The sequence below is a fragment of the Nerophis ophidion genome, linkage group LG27 (genome assembly GCF_033978795.1).
Source record: "Nerophis ophidion isolate RoL-2023_Sa linkage group LG27, RoL_Noph_v1.0, whole genome shotgun sequence".
NCBI classification, from domain to species: Eukaryota; Metazoa; Chordata; class Actinopteri; order Syngnathiformes; family Syngnathidae; genus Nerophis; species Nerophis ophidion.
In genome coordinates this window covers 12,544,985-12,569,798 of record NC_084637.1, presented here as the reverse complement: position 1 = coordinate 12,569,798, position 24,814 = coordinate 12,544,985, and the positions used below count along the sequence as shown (strand labels likewise).

The window sequence follows — 24,814 nt, the reverse complement described above, 5'->3', positions numbered from 1 at the left end:
ACCATTCTTCCAAAAGGGCATCGGTGAGGTCACACACTGACGTTGGTCGAGAAGGCCTGGTTCTCAGTCTCCGTTTTAATTCATCGCAAAGGTGTTCTGTCGGGTTCAGGTCAGGACTCAGTGCAGGCCGGTCAAGTTCATCCACACCTGACTCTGCCATCCATGTCTTTATGGACCTTGCTTTGTGCACAGTCATGTTGAAAGAGGAAGGGACCCGCTCCAAATTGTTCACACAATGTTGGGAGCATGGAATTGTCCAAAATGTTTTTGGTATCCTGGAGTATTCTAAGTTCCTTTTAGCGGAATTAAGGGGCCAAGCCCAACTTCTGAAAAACAACCCCACTCCATAATTCCTCCTCCACCAAATTTCACACTCGGCACAACATATTCTAAAATGTAGCGTTCTCCAGGCAACCTCCAAACCCAGACTCGTCCATCAGATTGCCAGCTGGAAAAGCGTGATTCATCAATCCAGAGAACGCGTCTCTACTGCTCTAGTTTTCAACCTTTTTTCAGTGATGTACCCCCTGTGAACATTTTTTTTAATTCAAGTACCCCCTAATCCGAGCAAAGCATTTTTGGTTGAAAAAAAAAAAAGAGATAAAGAAGGAGCATACAGCTCTATGTTATCAGTTTCTGGTTTATTAAATTGTATAACAGTGCAAAACTATTGCTCATTTGTAGTGGTCTTTCTTGAACTATTTGGAAAAAAAGATATAAAAATAACAAAAAACTTGTTGAAAAACAAACAATTATAAATAAAGATTTCTACAAATAGAAGTAATCATCAACTTAAAGTGCCCTCTTTGGGGATTGTAGTAGAGATCCATTTGGATTCATGAACTTAATTCTAAACATTTCTTCACAAAAAAAGAAATGTTTAACATCAATATTTATGGAACATGTCCACAAAAAATATAGCTGTCAACACTGAATATTGCATTGTATTTTTTTTTCATTTTATAAAATTACATTCATATTTTGTTGAAGTATTATTCAATAAATATATCTATAAAGGATTTTTGAATTGTTTCTATTTTTAGAATATGTTAAAAAAATCTCACGTACCCCTTGGCATACTTTCAAGTACCCCTAGGGGTACGCGTACCCCCATTTGAGAACCACTGCTTTAGAGTCCAGTGCTTTACAACGCTGCATCCGATGCTTTGCATTGGACTTGGTGATGTATGGCTTAGATGCAGCAGCTCGGCCATGGAAAACCATTCTGCGTACTGTACGTGGGCTAATTGGAAGGTCACTTGAAGTTTGAAGCTTTATAGCAACTGACTGTGCAGAAAGTCGGCGACCTCTTTGCGCTTCAGCATCGGCTGACCCCTGTCAGTTTACCACTTGGTGGCTGAGTTGCTGTTGTTCCCAAACTCTTCCATTTTCTTATAATATAGCCGACAGTTGACTTTGGAATATTTAGGAGAGAGGAAATTTACCGACTATATTTGTTGCACAGGTGGCATCCTATGACAGTTCCACACTGGTAATCTTTGAGTTCTATAGAGAGGCCCATTCTTTCACGAATGTTTGTAGAAACAATCTCAATGCATTTGTGCTTGATTGTATACATCTGTGATTAGGACACCTGATTCTGATTGTTTGGATGGGTGGCCAAATACCTTTGGCAATATAGTGTATGTGCACTCCTGGCTTTTCAAAGAGATAAAACTGATGCAGAGTAACAAAATCTTTTTTATTGTGAAAGTGACATAATCGTTACATAAAAAAGGGGGATAAAACAAAAAGAATGGTCTTAAGTCATCAAAACGCAAAATACTTTTTCACTGTCGGAGTATTAGAGAAAGAAGTGTTACATGAAAAGCCTTTTTCTTCACTTAAAACCTTCCCGAGCGTTCTCTGTGTCTCGACCGTCGTCTTTCGGCATCCCGTCGTCGGTCCTTGGAATGGGAGCGTCTTTCCCGGGAACGTGAGCGAGAATGTTGCCTGTAGGAAGAAGAAAAAAAAAAAAGATCGTTCAAGGACAATGAATGGATTGAATTAATTTAACAAAACTGAATTGGGCGTCCAAACCTTTTTCTGCGGCGTCCGTATAATTCTCGTCTAAGTTCTCTCGATATTGGTTTCAGGTGCATGAAGTTGCAGAAACCCCCTCTTGTGCACTCTCTGGAAGACAGTGTGCAGGACTTGAATCCACCGGCCCCATGCTGTAGTGTCTATTTTACCATAAATGTATCTATACATATATGGTAGTACCTCACGTTTACAAAAATGATGTTGGAATTGTGCCCCAGTTTTTATATACTGATTCAGTTATCATACAGCTAAACATTGCACTGAACAAACTAGTTTATCTGCCCGTGAATTAGTATGCGGAATTGAGTGCCCAAACAAAGAATCCCACCCGTTGTTAGATTAGAGTAGATAGTACTTTATTTATTCCGTCAGGAGAGTTCCTTCAGGAAAGTTAAAATTTTCAGCACAATCCCATTCAAGATCAGACAAACATTACAGGGAGACAGAACAGGATCGCTGATGGGTCTGCCGGCTTCCAGGACCCCTTACAAAAAAGATGAGATACAGGTAAACAAGGGAGGGGGGAATGGGAGAAAAAAATAGAAGATTAAAATAAAATAAAAAAATTGGTCTTAGCCTGGGCCCTGGAGAGGGGGTGCAGACTGAGGCCAAGGGAAAAAATACAACTCATAGCCATAGTACACATGTAAGAGGGAAACATCAAACATCAAAGAACACAGAGGACATTAAAGCAGCAGATACAACAAGACACTTCTACATATAGCTATGAATAAAAAGTAAAAGAAAGATAAACACTGTGGTGGCCTCTGTGGTGTTCCACGCCATCGTCCGCTGGGGTGGAGGGAGCATGTCCAGAGACAGGAGCAGACCCAACAAAGCAACCAAGACAGCCGACTCCACTCTCGGCCAATGGATGAGCGAGGATACGTCCAAGGAGACTGAGGTGTCCGACACCTGCTCACCCAGCCAATACACCGCGAAGCCTCTCCGTCCCAGCGCTCAGTGCTAGCTCCGCAGCCCTGCCCCCTCATCCGCATCTCCTCCAGTCCCTTCAAACCGACTCCGGTATGGCAGACACCCAGCAGCTGGTCTCCATGGCCAAAAGGCTCCCGGGAGGCAGATCCAGAAGTCCAGAGGTCACGAAAGTGCCACCCCTTGTCACACAGTCCCAAAGGGTCCCGGACCAAAAGGCAAAAAAATATAATAACACATGAAAACAAGAGGGAAACATAAAAAGGATGACACAAGAGCACAGAGCTCCTGCCAACAGCAGCCACTACAGCAGCGCCATCTTGGAAACAATTTGTTAATGCCATCTTCGTGATTAATACTGCAAAATAACCTAACATGGAACCAAAGAAACTTTTATGTGCCAACGCTTTAATTAGGAGGATGAGAAACTATTGAATTTAAGGAAAAACTTGTAGCAAAGTAAAAAGATGGCATCCATGTTAAAGTTAAAGTACCCATGATTGTCCCACACACACTAGGTGTGGCGAAATTATTCTCTGCATTTGACCCATCACACTGCAAAAAGTAAAGTGTTCAAAAACAAGAATAAAAAAAACTAGGGGTATTTTATTAGAACAATGCAAAATGATCTGCCAATAGGAAAAGAAAATTTGGCTTGTCAAGACTTTCCAAAACAAGTAAAATTAGCTAACCTCAATGAACCCAAAAATACCTTAAAATAAGTATATTCTCACTAATAACAAGTGCACTTTTTTTTGGTAGAAAAAAAGAGACCTTTTTGCCCAATATGTTGAAAAATACTCTTAAATGAAGTAAATGCTCATGCCATTATCCTGACATAATGAAATTTTTTTTCCCCAGGCTTGAAGTAATACTTTTTTATACTTGTGAGTGTTGATGACACAGCTTTGCAAAAGTTGATATTCTAGTTTCATGCAGGTTTTACTCAATATACAGTATGTCATAAAGTCTCAGCAACAAGCTGTAATATCTTACTGAGATCATTTAGGACCAAAACCCTTAAAACAAGTAAAAGACTAACATAAAATCTGCTTAGTGAGAAGAATTATCTTATCAAACAGAAATAAGCAAATATCACTCTTATTTGAGATATTCAATCTTACTTACATTTCAGTTTTTGCAGTGTACAATTGATCACCCCCTGGGAGGTGAGAGGAGCAGTGAGATGCAGCAGGGGCCGCGCCTGGGAGTCATTTTTGGTGATTTAACCCCCAATTCTAACCATTGATGCTGAGTGCCAAGCAGGGAGGTAATGGGTCCCATTTTTATAGTCTTTGGTATGACTCGGTCGGGGTTTGAACTCACAACCTACCGATGTCAGGTCGGACACTCTAACCACTAGTGCATGGGTGTCAAACTCTGGCAAATTTGGCCCTCCCTGTAATTTAATTTGGCCCTTGAGGCAATGTCAAATTAACATTAGAGCTGGCCCGCCGGTGTTATACAGTTTTCTCAGGAGACTACCGAAGTTCAGTGGCCCTCCCGAAAATCTCCCAGGGCAACCATTCTCCCGAATTTCTCCCAATTTCCACCCGGACAACAATATTGGGGGCGTGCCTTAAAGGCACTGCCTTTAGCGTTCTTTGCAACCTGTGGTCACGTCTGCTTTTCCTCCATTCAAACAGCGTGCCGGCCCAGTCACAGAATATATGCGGCTTTAGCACACACACAAGTGAATGCAAGGCATACTTGATCAACGGCCATACAGGGCACACTGAGGATGGCCGAATTAACAATGCCAATACTGTTACAAATATGCGCCATGCTGTGAACCCACACCAAATAATAATGACAAACATATTTCGGGAGAACACCCGCACCGTAACGCAACAGAACAAATACTCAGAACCCATTGCAGCACTAACTCTTCCGGCCCGTAGCTTTGTTCAGTTTAAAATTTTGGCCCACTCTGTATTTGAGTTTGACACCCCTGCACTAGTGGGTCTCTTCTCTTTCCTCCCATCACTATATTTGTCAACAAGAGTCTTCAATGAATGTTAAAATGTTCATTTATCCCTTTCATTACTTATTGACATGCAATTCACATTTTTTGTCATTTAAAGATTAAGTTAAAGTACCACTTACACTAGATGTGGTGAAATTACCCTCTGCAATTGACCCATCCCCTTGTTCCACCCCCTGGGAGGGGAGGGGAGCAGTGAGCAAAAGCGCTCCGGAATCATTTTGGTGATTTAACCCCCAATTCCAACCCTTGATGCTCAGTGCCAAGCAGTGAGGTAATGGGTCCCATTTTTATTGTCTTCAGGGTTTGAACTCACGAGCTACCGATTTCAGGGCGGACACTCTATCCACAAGGCCACTGAGCAGGTTACAACTATAATTATTCTTCATAAAATGTTTTAATGTTTATATTTATAATAATAATATCTCATTGTCATCCCACTGGGTTGAGTTTTTCCTTGACCTGATGTGGGATCTGAACCGAGGATGTCGTTGTGGCTTGTGCAGCCCTGTGAGACACTTGTGATTTAGGGCTATATAAATAAACATTGATTGATATATTTAAGAGTAGAAAATGGATGGATGGATGGATGGATGGATGGATGGATGGAATGGATAAAGTGAATTTGAATTATTTCTCATGTAAAAAAAATTGCATCAGTTTTTACATATTTGATTTTCGTCTGACTTTTTGGAACGGATTCCTAACAAAAACCGAGGTATGACCGTATGTCAAACAGTGTTGGGGTGGGGTGTGAACGCCATCATAAAGGACTCTCGCGACTGTGTTGGATCCATTGTGGATTGAACTTTCACAGTATCATGTTAGACCCGCTCGACATCCATTGCTTTCCTCCTCTCCAAGGTTCTCATAGTCATCATTGTCACCGACGTCCCACTGGGTCATTATTGTCACCGATGTCCCACTGGGTGTGAGTTTTCCTTGCCCTTATGTGGGCCTACCGAGGATGTCGTGGTGGTTTGTGCAGCCCTTTGAGACACTAGTGATTTAGGGCTATATAAGTAAACATTGATTGATTGAAAGGCAATAGATAAACGTTCTCAATATATTTATTGATAAATATTTGTGTTTTTGTTCATTAATAGTATCAACGTATCAGGTTTTTCTCATTACATGACGCCTCTATCTCTAATTTTTACATTTTGATAGAGATAAGTATTTTTCTAAAGTTAGGTACATTTTGTGTACATTAACATGTATTAAATGTATGTACATGCAGTGTTTCCCACAGGTCAGGCATCTATTTGTGGTGGTGTGGTCGGGCGAGGGTGGGGGGGATGGGGTTGGCAGCTACGCTACGTTGTTTTACTTGTCCTACCTAGGATTTTTTCTGGTTGTGTAGTGCTCATGGCTTATATCTGACTAAAATCCTTCCCGTTGACGATTTACAACATTACACAGTATTTATCATTATTATTATCTCTAATTACATTTAAATGGCATTGCATACATGTAAAATTAAATGCTATTTCACATTATTTGACCAGTAGCAGTTACACCCATCTGAACAGGTCAGCCACCTGTTTAAAGCCCGATCACAGTTGAAATCTTGAAACGGACGTGATTTGACCACAATGAAAAAGACTGAAAAAATTTCCGGGTCCTGGTGGGGGGACAAGGGGGGCAACGCCCCCCCCTCCCGAAGCTCCTGGTTTGTCAGCAATTTAACATGCTAAAATTAAGACTTTACCATTTGAAGAAAATATTTTAGTATTTAAAGGCATGAAAACATCATTAATAGAACATACATACCCCAATAATCCTAATGAATCACTGTATATGTTTCAGTCCCAACAGTATTTAGTCACTAATATTTACATCTTGTGTTCATTTCACATCCACAGGTGTCACATTGATCACATTATTATCTACACCAGGGGTGCCCACACTTTTTCTGCAGGCGAGCTACTTTTCAATTGACCAACTCGAGGGGATCTACCTCATTTATATATATAATTTATATTTATTTATTTATGAAAGAGACATTTTTGTAAACAAGTTAAATGTGTTTAATGATAATACAAGCATGTGTAACACATATAGATGTCTTTCTTTCACAAAGACAAGAATTTAAGTTGGTGTATTACCTGATTCTGATGACTTGCATTGATTGGAATCAGACAGTAATGATAACGCCCACATTTTCAAATGGAGGAGAAAAAAAGTTGTCCTTTCTGTACAATACCACATGAAAGTGGTTGGTTTTTGGCATCTAATTCATCCAGCTTCCATACACTTTACAAGAAAAACATTGGCGGCAAATTCCGTAGCTTGCTTGATTGACATTCACGGCACCCGAGGGTCTTGTGAGATGACGCTGGCTGCTGCCAGTTCATTATTATGAAAAAATGACAGAGAGGAAGGCGAGAAACAGTTTTTATTTCAACAGACTTTCGCGCCGTCCCTTCCGTCAAAACTCTAAAGGCCGACTGCACATTTCCTATCTTCACAATAAAAGCCCTGCCTCATGCTGCCTGCGCTAACAAAATAAGAGTCTCGGAAAGCTGGCGTGCACAATTGATGTGCACGCCAGCTTTCTGAGGGATCGCTTGTGCACGCCAGTTTTCCGAGACTCTGTATTTAGTTAGCGCAGGCAGCATGAAGCAGGGCTTTTATTGTGAAGATAGGAAATGTGCAGTCGGCCTTTAGAGTTTTGACGGAAAATACGGCGCGAGTCTGTTGAAATAAAAAGTGTTTCTCGCCTTCCTCTCGGTCATATTTTCACAATAATGATCTTGCAGCAGCCAGCGTCATCTCACAAGACCCTCCGGTACCGTGAATGTCATTTAAGTGACGTCTTGGTGAAGATTGATGATCACTATTTTTCAGGTCTATTTTTTTTAAAAGCCTGGCTGGAGATCGACAGACACACCCCCCGCGGTCGACTGGTAGCTCGCGATCGACGTAATGGGCACCCCTGATCTACAGTATTACCACATTACTTCAGTTCACTTCTCTTAAAAAGACAGAAATGTAGAAGTCAATATTGCCTCAAATGTTTTAAAGTGGCAGGGAAGTTAACGTCAACGCGCATAAAAACGGAAACGGAAGTGAAACTTTCAAAGTAAACCATTTCAAAAGCAAGCGTTTTCACTAAAGATGAAACAATAAAAATTATAATAATAGACCGTAAAATTTTTGTAAAACTGTGATTGACAACACAGAACAATTCCCATTAAATAAGATGTTTATTTTTTTGTTATTTTTAATGTGCTTAAAGGGGAACATTATCACCAGACCTATGTAAGCGTCAATATATACCTTGATGTTGCAGAAAAAAAGACTATATATTTTTTCAACCGATTTCCGAACTCTAAATGGGTGAATTTTGGCGAATTAAACGCCTTTCTATTTATCGCTCTGGGAGCGATGACGTCAGAACATGACGTCACCTAGGTAATAAAGCCACCATTTTCTCAAACACATTACAAACACCGCGTCTCAGCTCTGTTATTTTCCATTTTTTTGACTATTTTCTGGAACCTTGGAGACATCATGCCTCGTCGGTGTGTTGTCGGAGGGTGTAACAACACTAACAGGGAGGGATTCAAGTTGCACCACTGGCCCAAAGATGCGAAAGTGGCAAGAAATTGGAAGAAATTTGTTCAAAATACGAGGTTGTGGGAAAAGCCGACGAAATGGTCAGTCGTTTGTTCCGCACACTTTACCGACGAAAGCTATGCTACTACAGATATGGCAAGATTGTGTGGATATCCTGCGACACTCAAAGCAGATGCATTTCCAACGATAAAGTCAAAGAAATCTCCCGCCAGACCCCCATTGAATGTGCCGGAGTGTCTGCACATTTTACCGGCGATGCTAAGGCAGACATGGCACAGAGATGTATGGATAACCTGCAGATGCATTTCCAACGATAAAGTCAACTAAATCACAAAGGTGAGTTTGTTGATGTTGTTGACTTATGTGCTAATCAGACATATTTGGTCGCAGCATGACTGTCAGCTAATCGATGCTAACATACTATTTAGGCTAGCTGTATGTACATTTGAAACTATATTTACATCCAGCGTTTCCCTCCACCCACATTTAATGCCAAACAAACACTTACCAATCGATGGATTTAAGTTGATCCAGTGTCACAAGATGCGAAACTTCCGATCGTTGGTCTGCACATTTTACCGCCGATGCAAAGGCAAACATGGCCGAATAGCGTCAATAGCTATTCGCTCAATAGCTTCAGTTTCTTCTTCAATTTCGTTTTCGCTATCTGCCTCCATACTCCAACCACCCATTTCGATACATGCATAATCTGTTGTATCGCTTAAGCCGTATTGGCATCACTGGATGACATCACAGGAAAATGGACGATGGCTTCACAGATAGTGAAAATCAGGCACTTTAAAGCTTTTTTTAGGGATATTCCAGGATGGGTAAAATTTTGAAAACAACTTAAAAAAATAAACTAAGCCACTGGGAACTGATTTTTATTGGTTTCAACCCTTCTTAAATTGTGATAATGTTCCCCTTTAAAAAGTCGCATTAATGGTAAGAAGTATTTTATTCATTGTTGGTTAGCTTCAGAATAACAATGTTATTAAAAAGAATAAAATAGTTGTTTTACTCCAAAAAAGGTGGTCTTACTTAAAAATGCACGCATTTAGTTGTATAAAGTCTTGAAAAAAATATTATATGGCTCTCACGGAAATACTTTTTAAAATATTTGGCTTGCCTGCCTCTCTCAGCCAAAAAGGTTCCCGACCCCTGGTCTAAACTGACGGACCAAAGATCGCCAGCACTAGCAAGCTTAAATGCTAACACTAAAACAATACATTAACGTCTTTCTCCGATAAATAACGACATACCCGAAAATGAGCGAGTATAACCACATAACTGTGTTAGCAATTAAGAAATTAAACTGCTCACATTAAAGCCACATGACGCAGTATGCCTGTGAGCTCAAGACAAGAGTGATCGCTCGATCGATCGATACTGAAGCAACGACAACCGGAAGTTGATTAACATGACGTTACCAAAACCAGACAGGACGCTCCCAGCAAACGTGGTTTTCGTTGTAAAAAATAAGAACAAAAACATTGACAAAAAAAAAAATTTGCATATAGAAACACTCAAAAAAATTTTATTTTTGTTTGAGTGTAAGCGTCTTTTCTCTCGAGAACAGACATCGTTTACATTTTACATATTTTTTCCCCCCCGGGATTAAAAAAGACAGAATTCCGACTTTAGACGGAAAAATCACATAGCTGTTGAAATGAAGGGCATTTAATGGCTAAAACATAAACCTAGACAACATTTTAACAGCTGGTTGGCTCAGATTTTATTATTTTCATTGCATTCACAGGCTGCAGTGGACAGTGCACAATTTAGCTTTCAGTATTAATGCAGTATCTGAAGCACCGTCTCCACAGGTGTTTATTGACAACAGGGTTATAACCTGCACACGTTAGCTCGTCGGTATGGTAACAGGTGACTGTTACTGCGTGCGTCTGCCCCGGTCCCGAAAATAAAAATTAAGAAAATCCGAGTCGGTTTTGCACACTGCACAGGTTCGGACCACTTTTGAACTTGTTTGCCTAGACGTCTTACCTTCGTATTTTGATTTGGTCGGTTTGTTATTTCTTTACTTCGTCGTTGTCTTCTTCTATTTCTGACCCACCAGGTGAATTAAGTGCAATTGGCTGAGTTACAATGCATAGTAGGCTACTGTCACCTACTGCACCGGAGTTGTAACTACAAGCTCCATTCACAGAGAGTCCCATTGCTTTTATGAGCGGTCGAGCGAGTCAAAAGCCGAAAAATCTATTTGTGGCGGTCGTAATTATTTCGTGGCGGGCCGCCACAAATAAATGAATGTGTGGGATACCCTGACATGTACATGCTGTATCGGGACATTCGAGTTTGAGCAGAAATATGTCAAACAGGGATTAACTATACACCATAAAACAATAAAAAAATGCTACGTCACATGAATAGTTTTCAAAATAATAAATTTTGTGACATGCAAAAACAGCCACAAGTGATATAAAAAACATGGTGTTTACTTTTTGATCTCAATATAAAACACAAAGCAGTTTGGCCAATGACAATAAAGTCAAACAAATAAAGCTTGTTCTCCAACAACAACATGTGGTTCAGTGCACATCTATTACACAATCTTTGTGCCTCTGATAGCTCAGCGTGTTGATACTTCACAGCCTGCAATCAATTCAAAGAAATGACAAAATATTTTAGCTAGTATTGATGTTACTAACAAATATATCAATTAAATAAAGGACCGGTTGCCATTATAACATAAACAAACGGCAAGACTTTATAAACAAGTTGTGTCAGGGTTCCCTACACATCGCCTGTTGCATGGTAACTCTCAGTCGCAGCCGCTGAGTAAAGGATGCTTTGTTGAGAAAATGAGAGCGACATCTATTATTTTTCTCCTTCGCTGTATACTTTTTGTGTGGGACGAATGCGTCTGTCTTCAATATTGTCCACACCTGTCGCCATCTTAACAACATTGTGCTCTTAAACACACGCTGAGACTCCAGGGAAATGAAGCAACCGGCTCCGCTTACTCGAAGGGAAAATCTCCGGAGCAAGGTCCGTGAAGTTGCCGCAATATTTTCTAAAGCCATATGACGCTGTCGGCAAGCGCCGGCGCCGGCGCGATTATGTTCCCAGGAAGTAAGCATTGTTGCCTAAAATTCTTTTATAAATGACATTTTTCCATTAATCAACTGTATTACTCACCGGTTTATCATTATACCGTTTACCGTTACATCCCCAATACCTGGCCAATAAAGCTTGATTCTGACTCTAAAAAGAAAGAAATGTTTGACTAATGACTAATCCATCCATCCATCCATCCATCCATCATCTTCCGCTTATCCGAGGTCGACTATTAAAATAATCGTTGGTTGCGGTCCTAACTTATACCAGTATGTTACTTATACCAACACATCTATTACAGGGGCAACAACCATGACCAGCAGATTTTACTAAAACAAGGCCTTGTTTTCTCCGGATCTAACAATTCTGAGGATCAAAAGTATAAACAGAATCAACTAGATACATTTTAAATCAGACCTGGGCAAATTAAGGCCCGGGGACCACCTGCGGCCCGTTAAGCTTTTTGATCTGGCCTGCCGGACATTCCCAAATATTTCCAGCAGCTTGTAAAAGTAGAAACACACAGGGTCATGTAAGATTTAAAATAAAATTAAAAATTACAACACACCTGTGCCTCATTTCAATTCATGCACCCACTTTGCGCATGTGTATGAATCCAGGGAATGCAGAAATGTAGAAATGTAAAACATTGTTTTACCTGACATATTGAACAATTGTGATTAAAATATTGATAAGAATAATATGGATTATTATTAATATTATTATTTTGTCATAATCGTGCAGCCGTATATTTAAGGGTTTGCAATGCATTTACATGATGCAGTGATTAACCGTACTAAAATACCAAAACAGTATCTTCAGTAATGCGGACGTTGTATCGATCCGTTGTGGTGAAGAAGCAGCTGAGCCGGAAGGCAAAGCTCTCAATTTACCGGTCGATCTACGTTCCCATCCTCACCTAGGGTCATGAGCTTTGGGTCATGACCGAAAGGATAAGATCACGGGTACAAGCAGCCGAAATGAGTTTCAGAGAAGCTCTGCCATCCGGGAGGAACTCAAAGTAAAGCCGCTGCTCCTCCACATCGAGAGGAGCCAGATGAGATGGCTCGGGCATCTGGTCAGGATGCCACCCGAACGCCTCCCTAGGGAGGTGTTTAGAGCACGTCCAAACGTTATGAGGCCACGGGGAAGACCCAGGACACGTTGGGAAGACTATGTCTCCCGGCTGGCCTGGGAACGCCTCGGGATCCCCCGGGAAGAGCTAGACGAAGTGGCTGGGGAGAGGGAAGTCTGGGCTTCCCTGCTTAGGCTGCTGCCCCCGCGACCCGACCTCGGATAAGCGGAGGATGATGGATGGAAAATACCAAAACATTTGAAAAACATTTTTTACATTAAATTTGTTTTAGAATGAAATGTAGCAATTATTGTGTATTTTTCCAAAATATTATAGGAATCTCCTTGGAAGAATGTGCTCCCGTGATTGTAGATCAAAACATATAGACAGGAAGTTACATCCAAACAACCAATCCCATGCAGACGGACATACGCTTTTTTTTTAGGGCGGCACAATTTTGAGAAACAAACCCTAATTGTGATTTTTCTTTCCAAAATTGCGATTTGATTTGCGATTTTTACACTCTATATAAATACATAAAACTGGTAAAATAAGGAAGCAAGACATGTTACTTGTCTGCCTCACAATACGAAGTTCCTGCAGTCCTGGGTTCAAATCCAGGCTCGGGATCTTTCTGTGTGGAGTTTGCATGTTCTCCCCGTGAATGCGTGGGTTCCCTCCGGGTACTCCGGCTTCCTCCCACTTCCAAAGACATGCACCTGGGGATAGGTTGATTGGCAACACTAAATTGGCCTTAGTGTGTGAATGTGAGTGTGAATGTTGTCTGTCTATCTGTGTTGGCCCTGCGATGAGGTGGCGACTTGTCCAGGGTGTACCCCGCCTTCCGCCCGATTGTAGCTGAGATAGGCGCCAGCGCCCCCCGCCACCCCAAAAGGGAATAAGCGGTAGAAAATGGATGGATGGATGGACATGTTACTTTTGGACATTCAATCTCGAAATGCCACACATTAGAACAATATGCAATAATCTACTTTTTAATATATTTGACTTTATGCAGACAGACTCAGAGCTTTTGTCTACATTATGCCCTTAAACTGAAGAAATAATCTACAAAAAAACTATACAGTGATCATAATATAATTTAACCACAATGTACAATATGCAAGTAACCATTTAAAAGGGTATACAGTTTTATTATTGTGCTGTAATTGGAAGGTAAATACTTTTTAGTTATTGTAAATATATAAACACATAAAAAAATATAATATATATCAAAATGTAGAAAAATGTTGTTAAAACAGCCTTGTTTTCTCCAGATCTAACATGTCTGAGGATCTGAAGTATAAACAGAATGCATTTTTTTCAACTTAGAAAAACTTCGTTGTGTTGTCTTTTTTTTGGCCATCACATGATCACGGCATTCTCGCTTGTTTGTCCGTATTGATGGGCTTATATTGCCCATTTGGGTTGAAGCTGAAATATTCCCACAACGGAAGATTTGGCCTTATAACCATATTGTTTCCATATTGTTTGCCGGCCCAGTCACATAATATCTACGGCTTTTCACACACACAAGTGTATGCAAGGCATACTTGGTCAACAGCCATACAGGTTACACTGAGAGTGGCCGTATAAAGAACTTTAACACTGTTACAAGTATGCGCCACACTGTGAACCCATACCAAAAAAGAATTACACACATTTCGGGAGAACATCCGCACAACAGAACAAATACCCAGAACACCTTGCAGCACCAACTCTTCCGTGACGCTAGAATATACAACCCCCCCTTCACAGCACCTCAACCTCCTCATGCTCTCTCAGGGAGAACATGTCCCAACTTGTAAGCTGCTGTTTTGAGGCATGTTAAAATTGTTTTTTTCCATAACTGGAGTTGATTTCTTTCGGAAAACCTTGTTACATTGTTTAATGCATACAGCGGGTTATCACAACAAAATTAGACATAATAATGTTTTGATTCCACGACTTTATATATTGGTAACGGTTGATATCGGTATCGGTAATTAAGAGTTGGACAATATCGGAATATCGGATATCGGCAAAAAAACCTTTATCGGACATCTCTAGTGGTGACAGTGGTTGCTCACCCCATTTCGTACTGGCGGCAACAAGCTTCCCTGAAGTCCGTGACTGGGGAAAGTTCAGCGTGGACGGGCTGAGCATTAAACCAGCGGTTGTTCAAGTCCATGACTGCTTTTTCTGCATCCTCTTCACGGCGGAACTGCACACAAAATTGTCAAAGAAGGTGGTTGGTTCCAGAACTTTTCATAGAACTTTATGGCAATTTGCTACATACCTTGACGTAGACGTTGCCAACAAGATGGTCACCCAAATTGTCACACACATTCATCTCCTCCACCTCCCCATATTTCTCTTCCATCTCAGTGAAGACCTCCTGCACAAACACAATTTGGGGTTTGTGCAACTTTTTCAGGGTCCGATACAAGCACTTTGCAAGATCTAGTTTTATGTTTTCTTTAGAGATATGGTAAATTATTTATTCATACAAACCTGTTCTACGAGGGCGGGGGTCGGCAACCCGCGGCTCTAGAGCCGCATGCGGCTCTTTAGCGCCGCCCTAGTGGCTCTCTGAAGTTTTTCAAAAATGTATGAAAAGTGGAAAAAGATGAGGGAAAAAAATATTAAAAATATACTTTTTGTTTTAATCTGGTTTCTGTAGGAGGACAAACATAACACAAACCTCCTTAATTGTTATAAAGCACACTATTTACATCAAACATGCTTCACTGTATTTGGTGAACGCCATTTTGTCTTACTAATTTTGGCGTTCCTTGAACTCACCGTAGTTTGTTCACACGCATAACTTTCTCCAACTTTCTAGTAGTGTTTTATGCCACTTCTTTATCCGTCTCATTTTGTCCACCAAACTTTTAACGTTGTGCGTGAATGCGCGAAGGTGAGTTTTGTTGATGTTATTGACTTGTGTGGAGTGCTAATCGGACATATTTGGTCACTGCAGACTAATCGATGCTAACATGCTGTTTAGGCTTGCTGTATGTACATATTGCATCATTATGCCTCATTTGTAGGTATATTTGAAGTCATTTAGTTTCTTTTATGTCCTCTAAATTCAATTTATATCTCATGACACACTATCTGTATGTAGTATGGCTTTTAATGTTTGCGGCTCCAGACAGATTTGTTTTTGTGTTTTTGGTCCAATATGGCTCTTTCAACATTTTAGGTTGCCGACTCCTGTAGTATTAGTGTTGTCAAAAGTATCATATACTTTGATACTAACACACAGAAAATACACCGATAAATGTTTTTTCAGTATTGTCAGTACCGGAAAATATACAACCTTTTCTCCCATGTGTACTTATTTTTCAAAGCCTGTCATGAATGCAGATTACACGCTTTCCAGTCCACCCTTGCTTTTAAACAAACGATAATGGAAGTGTGGTAGTGTAGAATAACGGGAGACGTGGCATAACTCAACTTCACAACACACCTCCTATGCAGCTGAATTTGCCACAAAATAAGATGTAGCATAAATGATCTGTGATGCACTTTAGCATCACAGATATATATACAGTCGCGATCAAAAGTTTACATACACTTGTAAAGAACATAATGTCATGGCGGTCTTGAGTTTCCAATTATTTGTACAACTCTTATTTTTTTGTGATACAGTGATTGGAGCACATGTTGGTCACAAAAATCCTTCATGAAGTTTGGTTCTTTTATGAATTTATTATGGGTCTACTGAAAATGTGAGCAAATCTGCAGGGTGAAAAGTATACATACAGCAATGTCAATACTTGGTTACATGTTTGTTGGCAAGTTTCACTGCAATAAGTCGCTTTTGGTAGCCATTCACAAGCTTCTGGCTAGGAAATTTTGACCACTCCTATCGGCAAAATTGGTGCAGTTCAGCTAAATTTGTTGGTTTTCTGACATGGAGGTGTTTCTTCAGCATTGCCCACACGTTTAAGTCAGAAATTTGGGAAGGCCATTCTAAAACCTTTAATTCTAGCCTAATTTAGCCATTCCTTTACCACTTTTGACATGTGTTTGGGGTTATTGTCCTGTTGGAAAACCCCAATGCGCCCAAGACCCAACCTCTGGGCTGATGAATTTAGGTTGTCCTGAAGAATTTGAATCCTTTGTCATTGTCCCATTTAAAGCACCAGTTCCATCGGCAGCAATACAGGTCCAGAGCATAATACTACCACCACCATGCTTGACGGTAGGGTTGGTGTTCCTAGGATTAAAGACCTCACCTTTTCTCCTCCAAACATATTGCTGGGTATTGTGGCCAAACAGCTCAATTTTTGTTTTATCCGACCACATAACTTTCCTCCAGAAGGTCTTATCTTTGTCAATGTGATGTCAGATGAAACAAAAATTTAGCTGTTTGGCCACAATATCCAGCAATATGTTTAGAAGAGAAAAGGTGAGGCCTTCAATCCCAGGAACCCATTGCCCACCATCAAGCACGGTGATGGTAGTATTATGCTCTGGGCCTGTTTGGCTGCAAATGGAACTGGTGCTTAAAAAGAGACAATGAAAAAGGAGGTTTACCTCCAAATTCTTCAGGACAACCTAAAATTATCAGCCTACGGGTCGGGTCTTGGGCGCAGTTGGGTGTTCCAACAGGACAATGACATCAACCATACAACAAAAGTGGTAAAGAAATGGCTAAATCAGGCTAGAATTAAGGTTTTAGAATGGCTTTTTTTCCAACGTTCTGACTTAAACGTGTGGACAATGCTGAAGAAACAACTCCATGTCAGAAAGCCGACAAATTTAGCTTAACTGCACCAATTTTGCCAAAATTTAGACCAGAAGCTTGCCAGAAGGTTGTGGATGGCTACCAAAAGCGCCTTATTGCAGTGAAACTTTGCCAAGGGACATGTAACCAAATATTAACATTGCTGTATGTATACTTTTCACCCGGCAGATTTGGTCACATTTTCAGTAGACCCATAATAAATTCATAAAATAACTGAAATAATTTAAAGCTTGCGCCATCTAAATAAGTGCACTGGCGGGGTAGTTGTTACATAGTAAATGAGAAAGAGCGACACAAAAGGTCACTCACCTCAAAGAACTCGTCATAGTGCTCTTGCATTTCCACATCACTGACGGCACCTGCAAAATGTGACCACAGCACTGTCAAAAACCTCACTTTCCCCATTTTCGCAAGTTCACTAACTTTGACATTTTACCAGTTGATGTGAAATAACAAAGTTTGGTGTGTGTGTGGGTTCTGTTCATATTAACTAGCAGGTTGACTTTGTCTTCAAGGTACAATGTGTCACTGCTACTATGATCTCAATTATTGATCGGGTTCTACTTGGACTCATTACAGAGTTTGGGATCAGCGCCCTGTGTCAGTAGATCAGATTACGTGTGTGTTAAGTGTCAAAGGAGTGCAAAGCAAACAGGTTCGGACAAACAGGCCTAGTATGTCATGGCCAATCCAAGGAGAGTTAAACCAGGGATAGACATGGGCAAGTGAACCCTAGGAATCCACTCTTCTTGGATGTTCCATTAATTCTACATCAGCAAATTTGCAAATGAAAAGACATTGTAGGAATATACGCACCACACAGGCACAACTAGACAGGAAACTGCACATGTTCCGTTGGTTTGAAGTCTGGCCAAATTGTTACGAATATTGTGGGATTCGGTAACATTATTGCAGTCAATGCTGGAGGGTCCTGGGTATGAGGAAGAACTTACAGTGCGAACCATCAGCAGACTTGGGCACAGTTTTCAAGGTTATGAAGGTAAATGTTCAAGAGGGAAATGGTCTGAAATACAAAACGTACACTTGTGTGACATACAGAAACCAGAATGTGGAGCTGGGGAGGGAAAACACGTTATTAAATTTCTCAGGACAATAATTACACCTTCTCAGTTAATCATATTGGAGATATTGAAGAGTGGCTTTGCATGTGCGAGCAACAAAGCCAGAGGGCCAATGCGGGTATGTTTTTAAACCTGATTTTCCTGCTTTGAGAACTCAGCGAACTCGAGACAAATCTCATCGTGACTTTGCAAGGAAAAACTGGATAGAGATGCCAGTTTTTTTCCTCCTGTTCCAAGGTCGGGCTCCTAATCAGAATGCTGATAAAGATAAAACATACACTTTTGACCAGCTCGGGCAAAATATTGAGGTATCTTATTGCAGGTAGGAACGACACGTAAAAAATAGAGTTTAAAACGGCATAATGACCAAAGTCTCATTTTACGGCCTTATGTTGCAGTAAGCCCCCACAATATGTTGTAAATGCATTGCAGTGTGTTTGGCATTGTTATTGTATGTGTGTGTGGCGACCGACAAAGTGCCAGTCATGCGCAGATGTGCGTGTTTTACCAACCAGGAGACACAAAGGATAACGATACAACCAACCAACAAGTCTGAAGTCACGTGTGCAGTTTACTGTTTAACGAACTAGCCTGTTAGTGGTGTACTTTTCCCCACCAAATGTTTGTTTTAGGCGTTGCCTCACCAGCTGACGCGCAGGACCAGACGTGCGTTGTTTGTGTACTCCTGTGTAGTGTAGCATGTGGCTGGGTTTTTTTTTTGTAGCTACAAGTAGCATATCACAAATGTAGAAGCAAGACTTACAGCGCGACGCGTCGGCGGTCTGTGCACTGCTCTGAGGGTTGCGATAGATGTTCTGAATCAATATCGTCTGGAGAGAAAAAACAAAGTTTAAAAGGCAAATCAAGCGTGCAGTGTGTGACGTTGGTAGCAATTGCACAACAGCATCAATTTTAAACCTGGCTGAAGGTTGGTTTGTTGTGCAATCTTGAACAGCGATCCCCATGTCTGCAAGCTCCAATTTTGAAATAGAAGGAACAATTGACCCTGTGGAAAAAAAAAAAAAGGGACATAATCATAAGTAAGGCTGGGCGATAAATCAATATACTCGATATAACGTGGGTTTGTCTCTGTGCGATATAGAAAATGACTATATTTTGATATTCGAGTATATATTCTCACGCAGTTGCTTTTAGCTGCGGGTATTACACTATAGGCTCTTCTCACTCTTTCCTGTCTTTCCTTCTCACGGACAAGCGCACCTTTTTACATACGTCACATACTGTCGCCCCATACACCCTCGCATGAGAGGTAGCAGCATGGGTAACATTAGCTGTGATGCTAGCGGAGTGGTGCGAGTGGTAATACGAGAGAGAGAAGGTGCCAATCTGGTAACAAATGAAGGAAGAATTAATTCCTGAGAAAAAAAGCACGGGATCCATCGTCTGGCGGTGGTTTGGCTTCAAGCGGGAAGATGTCGAACAAGTGTGCGTCAAAAGCGTTAAAGTACCTCCTACTGCTAATTTGTAGCATCATTTGAAAAGTCCCGTGCTAGAGAATGAAGAGCGCTTGAAACTAAATGTCAACATCTCCGTTCGGTGCCATACCCACAAAATGCCGAAGCAACCATTTGCACATTATTGAAAAAAAAAAGCCAACAACAGAATTTAATAACGTCCGCAGTAACCTACCACATAGCGAAGGACATATACTATTTGTTTTCCTGTTACGCAGCTCATTTTTATTTGACTGTTATTGAAATATCTTGTTTAACATCATGCACAAAAGTGCACTTTATTCGTTTTCGACTATTGTAATTGCGTTCTGGACAAAAAGTGCACTTTAATTTAGTGTTGTTTTGATAAGTCATGTTAGTGACATCATGCACAAAAGTGCACTAACAGCTTGTTTTAAAATGTCTCTGACAATCTTGCATTTTCTGTTTTGAAATGACGTGAATGTTTGTGCCACTGCTTAATAACTGTTTAATAAATACAGTTTTGGTAAATTAACTTAATTGTGGTTTCCCTCTCTGCATGAAAGTTTAAAAGGAGCATATATTGATGCAGTATGAAGAAGTGCATCAAGTGTCCATTCAAGGCTAAGCCAAAATATCCAGATATACATTGTGTATCGTGATATGGCTTGAAAATATCAAGATATTAATAAAAGGCCATATCGCCCAACCCTAATCATAAGCTTGATAATTTCACATAAGTCACTTGTTATATTGACATTTTCTATTTGATTTCCTAGTACAAAGTTCATTTTTATTGGACAGTTATTGATACATCTTGTGTGACATCATGCAGAAAAGTGCACTTTATTTGTTTCAAACTATTGTAGTTGCATTCTGTACAAAAAGTGCACTTTAATTTAGTGTTGTTTTGATAAGTAAATCTTAGTGACATCATGCACAAAAGTGCACTAATAGCTTGTTTTAAAATTTCTCTGACAGTCTTGCATTTTCTGTTTTGAAATGACATGAATGTTTGTGCCACTGCTTAATAATTTTTTAATGAATAGTTTTGGTAAATTGACTAAATTGTGGTTTCCCTCTGCATGACGGTTTAAAATGAGCATATATTAATGCAGTATGAAGAAGAATGTTTTAATGTAGACACATTGAATCATCATATTGCTGTGATTATATGCATCAATTGCATCAATTTTTCATTCAAGGCTAAGCCAAAATATCCACATATATATCGTGTATCGTGATATGGCCTAAAAATATTGAGATATTAATAAAAGGCCATATCGCCCAGCCCTAATCATAAGGTTGATAATTTCACATAAGTCACGTGTTATATGGACATTTTCTATACATAAAAAAAAAATATTGACCGTGTTTTTAAACAGAAAAAATAAAATATAATAATGCACGACAAACATATCAATAAATAGTAGCATAAATCAGCAGTTCTCAAATGGGGGTACATGTACCCCTGTGGGTACTTGAAGGTATGCCAAGGGGTACGTAATTTTTTTTTTTATATTCTAAAAATAGCAACAATTCAAAAATCCTTTATAAATATATTTATTGAATAATACTTCAACAAAATATGAATGTAAGTTCATAAACCGTGAAAAGAAATGCAACAATGCAATATTCAGTGTTGACAGCTATATTTTTTGTGGACATGTTCCATAAATATTGATGTTAAAGATTCTTTTTTTGTGAAGAAATGTTTAAAATTAAGTTAATGAATCCGGATGGATATCTATTGCAATCCCCAAAGAAGGCACTTTAAGTTGATGATTACTTCTATGTGTAGAAATCTTTATTTATAATTGAATCACCTAGTGGAGACACGGAGCCGATGGCGGGGCAGGGCACGCCGGCCTGCCCAAGATGACGGCAAGGAGGCGGAGGATGCGGCAGAGCAGAGAGGCGGAGCTTGCTGGGAGCGACGCCGCCACAATCTAATTCAGGTGCGTGGGTCACACACCAGGACACAAGTAAAATTTCTCCTGACGTTGTATAAAAGGGGAGAAGGAGGGGCGATCACGGCGGAAGGAGTAGGAGAACCAGCAATAGAACCTGAAGAGCGAGAACGACCGAGAGCGAGCCGAAGACAGCAACGAAAACGCGACCGACTGAAGGGGAGCGAGGAGCGAGCAGCAGAGTAGCTGAAAAGCAATCCGACAAAAAGGCAAAGCTTTTAGTGAAAAATAAAGCGAGTCAAACCTGCAAAAGCAATGTGGTTCCTTGATAGTCCATGCAACCCGCACGATGACGGCAGGAAGCCGTTCACAGTGGCGCCCAACGCGGAAGGACCATCAAGGAAGGACATTGCTTTGGCAAGTTTGACTCGCTTTATTTTGCCTTTTCGTCTGGTTGCTTTTCAGCTGCTCCGCTCCTGCTCGCTCCTCGCCCGCCTTCAGTCGGCCGCGTCTTCGTTGCAGTCTTCGGCTCGCTCTCGGTCGTTCTCGCTCTTCAGGTTCTACTACTCCTTCTGCCTTGATCGCTCCTTCTTCTCCCCTTTTATACAGCATCAGGAGAAATGTTAATTGAGATACGCACCTAGATTATATAGTGGCGGCATCGCTCGACGCAAGCCCCGCTTCGCCGCATCCTCCGCCTCCTTGCCGTCATCTTGGGCAGGGCGACTTGCCCTGCCCCGCTGTTGGCCCTGTCTCTCCACACACCTGTTCATTTTTCAACAAGTTTTTAGTTATTTTTTATATCTTTTTCTTCAAATAGTTGAAGAAAGACCACTACAAATGAGCAATATTTTGCACTGTTATACGATTTAATAAATCAGAAACTGATGACATAGTGTTGTATTTTACTTCTTTATCTCTTTTTTTTCAACCAAAAAAATTGCATTGCTCTGATTCTTTCTTTCTTTTCTTAGTTTTTTTCGAACATGACATACATACATTATACAGCAGGTAATTTCATCATTTCGCAATACACAATACATCATGTCTGAAAAGGAGTAGTAGGAAGAAGCAACGTTTATTTAATCCTACCCCTTTTCCACTTAAGAGCGCCCACAAATATATACATTAATTCACTGACCTTCTTTACAGCAAAATATCAAAATGACATCCGTGAGTGAGTAACACAGCAGTTTTGTAACATGTACTTAATTATTTCAGTCATTATTAACATACTAAGATGAAGACTATCTTATTTTCAATAAGTTTGAGAGTGTTTCTCATAATACTTCTTCTTTGTACTTTGTAAGCACTATTAATATGAACATCCTCTTAAACTGGATCATATAAGTACAATGTTTAACTTTTTTACTTAATCCATTCTATAATTTAATTCCACATACTGATATACTAAAAGTTTTAAGTGTTGTACGGGAAAACAAATGTTTTAAGCTAGATATTCCTCTATGGTTATATTTCTCCTCTTTAGTTGAGAAGAATTGTTGTACATTCTTTGATTAGGGGGTACTTGAATTAAAAAATGTTCACAGGGAGTACATCACTGAAAAAAAATTGAGAACCACTGGCATAAATCACTACAAATGTGCTGCTCGTCTTTAGTGAAGTGAAACCAAAACAATCAAGTGAAAAGCACCTAAATTAGCTGTCACCTTGATAATCGATTCAAAACAAAACCGGGATTAAAAAGTAGTTGAATATTGGGCAAATGTGCTCTTGTTGGTATTCGTCTTGCAAGAAAGACAGTTTGCAGCTACAGCTTTGCAGAAATGGAATTCATTCATTGGCTTAGCTCAGAGCTAGCATCCTCTGGCTAACATCAGCTTCGCCGAGCCATTCAATTGAAGCTTCACTATAAATGAGCCTCACTGCTAGTTATTAGTTACGCTACAAACGCGTAGTTACATTTCATCCGTATTTTTTTAAAGTCGTCTCGAATAAAGCAGGTAGTAAAACTTACTTATCTTTCTCTGTGCCGAAGATGGATGCCAGATACTCCGCCATTTTGGCTGACGCCGTGAAATTACGTCATGACGTAACGAGCGATGGGCGTGGCTTGGTTGCAATGACACAATCATCCACACAGTGGCGAGCCTGTGAAATATTTTATTATTTTATTTACCATTCAGAAATATGTATTTTTAATACATATGTAGTAAGAATAATAAAAATAATAATGGATTAGATTTATATCGCGCTTTTCTATTATTAGATACTCAAAGTGCTCACAGAGAAGTGGGAACCCATCATTCATTCACACCCAGTGGTGGTAAGCTACATCTGTAGCCACAGCTGCCCTGGGGTAGACTGACGAAGCGTGGATGCCAGTTTGCGCCCTGGCCCTCCGACCACCACCTATCCATTCATTCATCAGTGTGAGCGGCACCCGGGGCAAGGGTGAAGTGTCCTGCCCAAGGACACAACTGCAGCGACTTGGCGGGGAGCGAACCTGCAACCCTCAGGTTTCTGGCACGGCCGCTCTACCCACTACGCCATGCCGCCCCATATCTGAATGATTAAAGTTGGATAAGTGTGATCTGATAGCTCCTGAAATTTGGTCGAAAATATAACTAAAATTCACTTTCTCCTCTGTCCCCCTCTCCATTGTGAAGGGGGCGTGGGGGACAGTTCCGGTGGCTATGGATGAAGTGCTGGCTGTCCAGAGTCGGGACCCGGCGGTGGACCGCTCGCCTGTGCATCAGTTGGGGACATCTCTGCGCTGCTGAGCCGTCTCCGCTCGGGATGGTCTCCTGCTGGCCCCACCATGGACTGGACTCTCACTATTATGTTGGATCCACTTTGGACTGGACTCTCACTATTAAGTTAGATCTACTATGGACTGGACTTTCCCAATGTTATATTAGACCCACTCGACATCCGTTGCATCCGGTCGCCCCAAATCTGCGGTCCTCTCCAAGGTTTCTCATAGTCATTC

At 40.6% G+C, this 24,814-nt stretch overlaps 1 protein-coding gene across 1 annotated transcript; it reads right to left on the bottom strand.

The window, feature by feature from the left end:
* Window positions 1–1,683: 1,683 nt before the first annotated feature.
* On the bottom strand, window positions 1,684–23,968 carry LOC133544543 (splicing factor U2AF 35 kDa subunit-like). The gene is made up of 8 exons (XM_061890000.1): window positions 23,840–23,968; window positions 19,434–19,521; window positions 19,279–19,345; window positions 17,743–17,792; window positions 14,974–15,072; window positions 14,765–14,898; window positions 2,041–2,133; window positions 1,684–1,953 (listed from the first exon to the last, which is right to left on the bottom strand). The coding sequence occupies exons 1-8, from the start codon at window positions 23,881–23,883 to the stop codon at window positions 1,845–1,847; spliced, it is 684 nt and encodes a 227-aa protein (XP_061745984.1). The 5' UTR covers window positions 23,884–23,968; the 3' UTR covers window positions 1,684–1,844.
* Window positions 23,969–24,814: the final 846 nt, after the last annotated feature.